Raw genomic sequence first — 6520 nt, 5'->3', positions numbered from 1 at the left:
CTTTTGGACACACAGTAGTGATGAAAATAAATTGGATGTATTAAAACAATGATGTAGCACTTGTTATAAGAATAATAAGAGTTTTTCAAGTTTATTATCTATCAAGTAACTTAACTCTTACTCAACAATAAGTAAGGTTTAAAGGAATACTTCCCCTTGGTTGTTTTTGAAACCAAACACAATTTACTTTCTTCTGGAGCTCTCTAAATATTTTTATATGAGAAAAAATTATGTAACCTCTTTCTTAGTAATATTCATCCCAGCAAACCGTTGTTTTAGATTTTTTTAGAGAACGATTCAAATTAGCAACGATTTCACCCGTTCATATCTTAAAACCGTTGTGATTGATATATATTTTTGGGAACAGTTTACTTTGGGGTATAACAACACTTTATAGTTGTTCCTCATTTTAAAACTGTTCTGGTAAATCAATATCTAAATGTTCGTTTCCTTGGCTACAGCAACGGTTTCGCATCTACAACAACAATTTCTCACCGTTGCAAGAAATGGTTTTTTTTAATAAAATATAAAATCAATTTATATTATAGACTTGATAAATTACTATTATTATTAGACTTAATTAACAATAATTTTAATATTTTAGCATTCAGATACCTATTATATATTTGTTTAGACTTAATTAACAATAGTTATAATATTTTTTAATTAAAAATACGGATAAACGGATATGAGTACGAGTATTTGAGTAACCATAATATACGAGTATGAATATAAATATTACTAGCCACGCGGGTATGAACTCTAGTACAAAGATTCTCAAGTATGAAAACGAGGGTTATAGAATCCTGACCATTATCATCTCTAAAAAAATGGTTTGGTTTTCTTAATTAAACACATGATTCACAAATCACATTTTTTTAAATGAATATATGGAAACATGAATTATTTTTGGTAATAGGCTCTATTTTTCTCCTACACCAACAATATACTAATAGTAACATGAATATATTGGGTTAATAGCTCTATTTCTGTCCTACACCTCTCTTATTGCTCAAAACAAACATATTACAAATTATACAAAATAAAAATAAAAAGTATATGTTTTCTCCCTCTGAATAGCTTTTCTCCACCCGAGCAAAATAATCCGTGCCAGAATAGTATAGTAACGGAAAATTCTTAGATAAACACAATCATAAATAATAATTTTACACACAACCAATCACAAAATTTTAATTAATTAAAAAAAATACAAAATTGTCTCTCTCCATTATCATTACCACCCCATAAATCCAATTAAAAAAGAATTTAAAATTTCCTCTCTTTTATTGGATGTTTTTATGAATATGGATTTAGGTGTGTTTCCATGCAAGAATTCCTCCATGGTAAGAATCAAAATGACAATTCATTTTTGGTTTGATTTATCAATCACAACATCAAATAATAATATTGGAAAACAAAGTCACATCATCAAGCATCAATATTGCAAACTAAATTATAACCTCAAACATCCATATTGCAAACACATCATCAAGCATCAATATTGAAATTTTCATGAAAGAAAGAGTATCCTTAAAAATAATGTTTGTATTGAGTACCTTGTTCACTACCTCCGTAAATATAAACTCAACATTCTAATCATTACAACCATATCTAAACAGCTACACATATATTCTACTTTTCTTGTATGAAACACTTTTCTCAATTACATTCTTACATACAGAATCAAAGAAACTTTAGATCAATGATGAAAAATCTACATCCTAATAATCTTGATCATTGGTTAATGTTTATGACCATCATTTACAAACTACATCTACTCTTTGTTTCTATGCAAACACTTCACTATAAGGTTAGAATTAAACATGGTAAGCCATACCAACTTCTAGCAAAGAAGTATGAGCTACATCCAACATAATATCATGATCTCTGCAGTTTTTGCTAAGAAAAGCATAAACAATATCGATACCGAATTTCTTTATAAGAGAAGATGATTTCTTTGCTTCTGCATAGGAATGTCCTATTATATAAGTAACACCTGATTCCTTGGCTTTTAAAATCTGCATCGATTCGCCTTTACACGACTCTTCTATGTTTATGTTTCCATCATCTATGGTCAGTTCATTTGTTTGTTCTTCTGCATAGTCTTCTGTTTCTATAAACTGTATTATTGCAGATACCAGTTTATTCTCAAAATTGTAATTCTCTTGTTGCATATCTTTGTAACCGTATCGGACAATGCAACGGAACATGTGAAACTCCTTCGGGCCGATTCTGCTGATGACTAGTCTTTCGTTTTCGTTAACGTAAGGGACTTGAACTGACTTAGCACATATAAAAACTAACACCTGATGGAATGCGGGTAAGTTTGTGACGAAATGGCCGAAAATAGCAGGGATACCGGATGTGAGACTACTGAAAATGAATCCGATTCCGGGGACACGGACCATGCCTAGGCAAGGTCCTAAGGATAGCATCTTGCTCATTGAGACCTTGTTTTCCACGTCGAATTGGTGTTTCTTCATTGTTCCGTAGTTCCATGTGAACATTATGCCCACGAAAATGATTGATAGTAAAATCGGTATCCATCCTCCTTCGGGGATTTTGCAGGCGGAAGCTGAGATGTAAAGAAGTTCAATTGATCCAAACAAAAGCAAACATGAAAGTGCTTTTATGATCCCTTTTTTCCAAACAATGATGATTACTAGTGTCATCAAACATGTTGTCACAAACATAACTGTGGTGATAGCCAACCCTACAAAACAAGCAAAATGTGTGAGGCACGAGTAAACACACGAGTAAACCGTCGTTCTGAGCCTAAACGTGTGAGGCATCGTCACTATAGTAACCGAATGAATCAAAATTCCAAAAGCATCCTTAAGTTTGTCTTTGAAAGACGCGTTAAGGCATGTTTTGATAATTTTGATACGCTCAGAAACTATCGTGACCACGCCTCACGCATTTAAGGACTAGAACGATTGTGTAATTTAAACGCAACAGAAAAGAATATTGTACCATATGCATGACCCATCATGTTTGTATCCCTTAGGCCAATTGTGACAGCCAAACAAAGGCACATTAGTATCCAGTTGATTTCTGGAATATAAATCTGTCCATAAATTTTGCTAGAAGTATGAACAATCTTGACTCGAGGAAAACAATTCAATGCGCAGCATTGGCTTATGATAGAAAAAGTTGCAGAAATCACTGCTTGACTTCCTACTACAGCGGCTAAAGTGGCAACTATAAAAACTGGCCAAAATACAGCTTCTGCAGAAAAATAGTGGCACAGTTAGTTACATACTAATATCGACATTTTTTTTTGGATTCGTTAAGTAAATTCTTGCCTGGTATGGCCTTGTAGAAACTTCTCTTAATGTCGAAATGATGCTTAGAGAGAAATGCGGCCTCGCCCATGTATGCTAAAATCAGGCATGGATATACTAAACATGTGAAAGCTATCTGTGATTTAAGTTCAACTGTTAAAACAGATTTCGCTTTTGTATGATAGACTAATATGCTTGGATCGAAATTGTTAGATATCGTAAATTCTCACTGTACCTTGATTGAGAGTGCAGAAAAATGACCCATGTCAGCATACATTGTCTCCACTCCTAAGAAAGTATCAGATAAGAAAGTTAATCTCATAGTTCAACTGGCAGAAGTTGATATTGTTAGGTTGGACGTCAGCACCAGAGTTCGAACATGGTACTCACGGTTGTATCACCAGAGTTCGAACTCTAGTACTCGCAGTTGTGTGTGTGAGTTTCTAGTAGTTATTACCACTTCGTTTCTAGACAAAAAGATTGAACCTAAAGTGAAACCAAAAAATTACTTATGAAGTTACCTGTTATTGAAAGGACAACTCCACTTAATGATAACCATCCTTCCATGCCATTGGTTTTGAGAAACCTATACATATAGACGGGAGAAAGTGCGCGATATACTTGTCGGTTCCAGCGGAAAATGTTGTATATACCAACACCACTGATGCACAAAAGCCATGCTGCAACAACTGGTGCAAACAAGAAGGCAACTCTATGTGTTCCATGATGCTGAATGGAGAAAAGGCCAACTAAAATGATACACGAGACGATAGCAACATAATCTGCGCAAATCATTGTGTAGAGTTTTAAATTCGTGCATTGAAAAGACGTAATTGTAATGATAGAATTTTTCGGTTAACTTACTGTCATGGAGTTGGTTGATTTTGACTTGAACTCCTGAAACTGCTGAAAATACTGAAATGATAGAAATAGCTTATACATCAGCATTGTAAATAAATGCTTGTGCTATAAGTGCTTAATTAAACTGTTTATCCAAACACTTCCTAAGGCTTACAACTTTACAAGAATCATGATGAAAACATCATACTAGAATCTGAAAGAGGCTGCACCTGATCAACTACCTGATATAGCAGGAGTAATCACGCCATCGCCAATCGCCATACACGTTCCCAACAGAACAAAAATCAGAAGTCCTTTCTGAAATCTCGGGTGCTTTTCGAATAACAGTTTTAAACGAGACGACTGCCATGTCTCTGCAGAATCTTCTGTCGAATAAGCAGATAAATCTTCATCTGCAGGTTGCTGATTCGGCAACATGCTTAGTTTCGCATGTCTGCAGAGAAGCGAGTACAATGCAAATGTTCCTCCTGCATAATCAGTAAACAAATATTCAATTTTAACGAAGATTTAACCGATTATTATCCTAATTCATGCATAAGAAATAAGAAATTCTCCAACTATATTGATTGAAGATTGTATGTATGTACCTTCTCCATTGTCATCAGCAGACATGACAATGAAAACATATTTGAAGAGCGCGATAACGGTAAATGTCCAGAAGATAAACGAAAGCACGCCGAAAATCTCTTCATCATCTTCTTTAAGACTCAATTTCCCTGAGAATGAAGTCTTGTATACATAAAGAGGAGAAGTGCTAAGGTCACCATAGACAACTCCAAGACTTTGGTATGCTAGAGTGAGCACATTTGCACAAGAAGTTCTCTTAAGATTCTGAAACATGAAACCAAACATATATATAAGGAATTAGTACTATAATGTTTGCTGAGAAATGGAGGAGAAAAAAATGAGTACCTGGTGAGAAACTCCTTGTTCTAGAAATTGGTGAGAAGGGTTCATGGTTGAAACATGTATAAGAAGTGGAGTTTGAAAGAGAAGGATGATGAGATAGAGAAAATATATAGAAGAAAAATGAGGAGTGGAAGAAGTGAAGTAGTAACAAGGCAAGTGGTGTGTGTGTCCAAAGAAGTTGTGAAATGCATTCAATGCTCTTTTAACTTTCTTTTTCTTGGACTTCATTAACCAACCTAACACCTCACCCTTACCCTTCTAAATCAATGCTAAACAATGTTATTTTAAAAATAAATCGGTTACCTCTGCGTAGAAAAGACTAATCTCTTGAGTCAGATATAACCAAAGTAAACAGCATAACTCTCTTTCAAAAGATTTAATATTGTCGCATATTGAGGTTTGAGTTCAGACCAAAATGCCTGATTAAGTTGAAGAATCCCTTTAAATCAACTTTAAGGGATAGAATCAAATATAAATAAAAAATTATTTATGTAAAAAATATATTAATTACAAAAATTTTCCACTTTTAACAATGGACTAAAAGTCAATTATTGGCCATGTTGTTTGGTATTCATTTATACACTGTAATTTGGTACATGTCTCTTTCTTTATTCATGTGTCATTAAAATAGGTTTGAAAAAAAATAAAATTCTCATTAAAATGGAAAAAGAAAAAGAAAGCCATACTATTTAATGGATCATAAGGTCAAGGAATATTATTAATAGCATATTTTAGTAGAATTTCTCTTTAAATATATATATCTTGTTTCAAACTCCCTTAAACATATTTATAAAATAGTTATTAATAATTTAATATGACTTTAATTAATAAAAAATTATTTTTTAAATTTTTAAAATGAAGTATTCATTAAATTTTAGATAAAATTAATTAATGTAATATTTATTTTCCAAAAAAAAAATTTGATAAGTGACTTATATTGAAAAGATGGTACATCTAACTAAAAAACATTACACTTTATGAATGTCTGATTTTCAATGACCTTTTAATATACATCAAATTGGGGAAAAAACCAAATTTCACACCGAACAAAAGTATGGAGTTAAAACATTTTTTGCATCTTAAATTTCATTTTTCTATGCAAAGTTCCACAGTTGAAATCTAGTAATAGCACCATGTCATATTTAAAGAACAAAGTATGGTAAACCTGAATTAGGCACCCACAGTATGATGTAAATTACCTACCAAACTACAAGATAAAGATACATTAAAAAGACTTCAAAGTTTAACTTTTTCTTGCAATTTTTATATTTCTTTTTTTAGGTAGTTAATGATGCTTTTATCTTTGTGTGATTTGATTATATATTGACACTTCAACAATAAAAAATAGTGCTAAAAGTATAAAATTAATAATGTGATCCACTATACAGCTACACTGCACAAGTGCACTAAATAGATAGAATAAAATAAATTTGTGGGTCATATAATTTGTAGAATTATAAAAAAAT

The 6520-nt window shown here is 32.3% G+C and overlaps 1 protein-coding gene across 1 annotated transcript; it reads right to left on the bottom strand.

The window, feature by feature from the left end:
* Nucleotides 1–1527: 1527 nt before the first annotated feature.
* Nucleotides 1528–5250, bottom strand: LOC131620760 (potassium transporter 1). The gene is made up of 9 exons (XM_058891918.1): nucleotides 5058–5250; nucleotides 4733–4976; nucleotides 4367–4612; nucleotides 4149–4199; nucleotides 3806–4066; nucleotides 3520–3572; nucleotides 3306–3420; nucleotides 2974–3228; nucleotides 1528–2713 (listed from the first exon to the last, which is right to left on the bottom strand). The coding sequence occupies exons 1-9, from the start codon at nucleotides 5100–5102 to the stop codon at nucleotides 1818–1820; spliced, it is 2166 nt and encodes a 721-aa protein (XP_058747901.1). The 5' UTR covers nucleotides 5103–5250; the 3' UTR covers nucleotides 1528–1817.
* Between the last annotated feature and the right edge of the window lie 1270 nt (nucleotides 5251–6520).

The sequence above is a fragment of the Vicia villosa genome, linkage group LG7, assembly GCF_029867415.1.
Source record: "Vicia villosa cultivar HV-30 ecotype Madison, WI linkage group LG7, Vvil1.0, whole genome shotgun sequence".
Classification (NCBI taxonomy): Eukaryota; Viridiplantae; Streptophyta; class Magnoliopsida; order Fabales; family Fabaceae; genus Vicia; species Vicia villosa.
Note: the sequence above shows the minus strand (reverse complement) of the source record. Positions and strands in the feature narration are given on the sequence as shown.

Excerpts from the sequence above, each read along its gene's own strand:
- LOC131620760 (XM_058891918.1), bottom strand. The coding sequence starts at position 5,102 with ATGAACCCTTCTCACCAATTTCTAGAACAAGGAGTTTCTCACCAG. Across the intron at positions 4,613-4,732 it reads TGCTGATGACAATGGAGAAG|GAGGAACATTTGCATTGTAC; the intron begins GTACATACATAC and ends CTGATTATGCAG. Across the intron at positions 3,421-3,519 it reads TTTCTGCACTCTCAATCAAG|ATAGCTTTCACATGTTTAGT; the intron begins GTACAGTGAGAA and ends CTTAAATCACAG.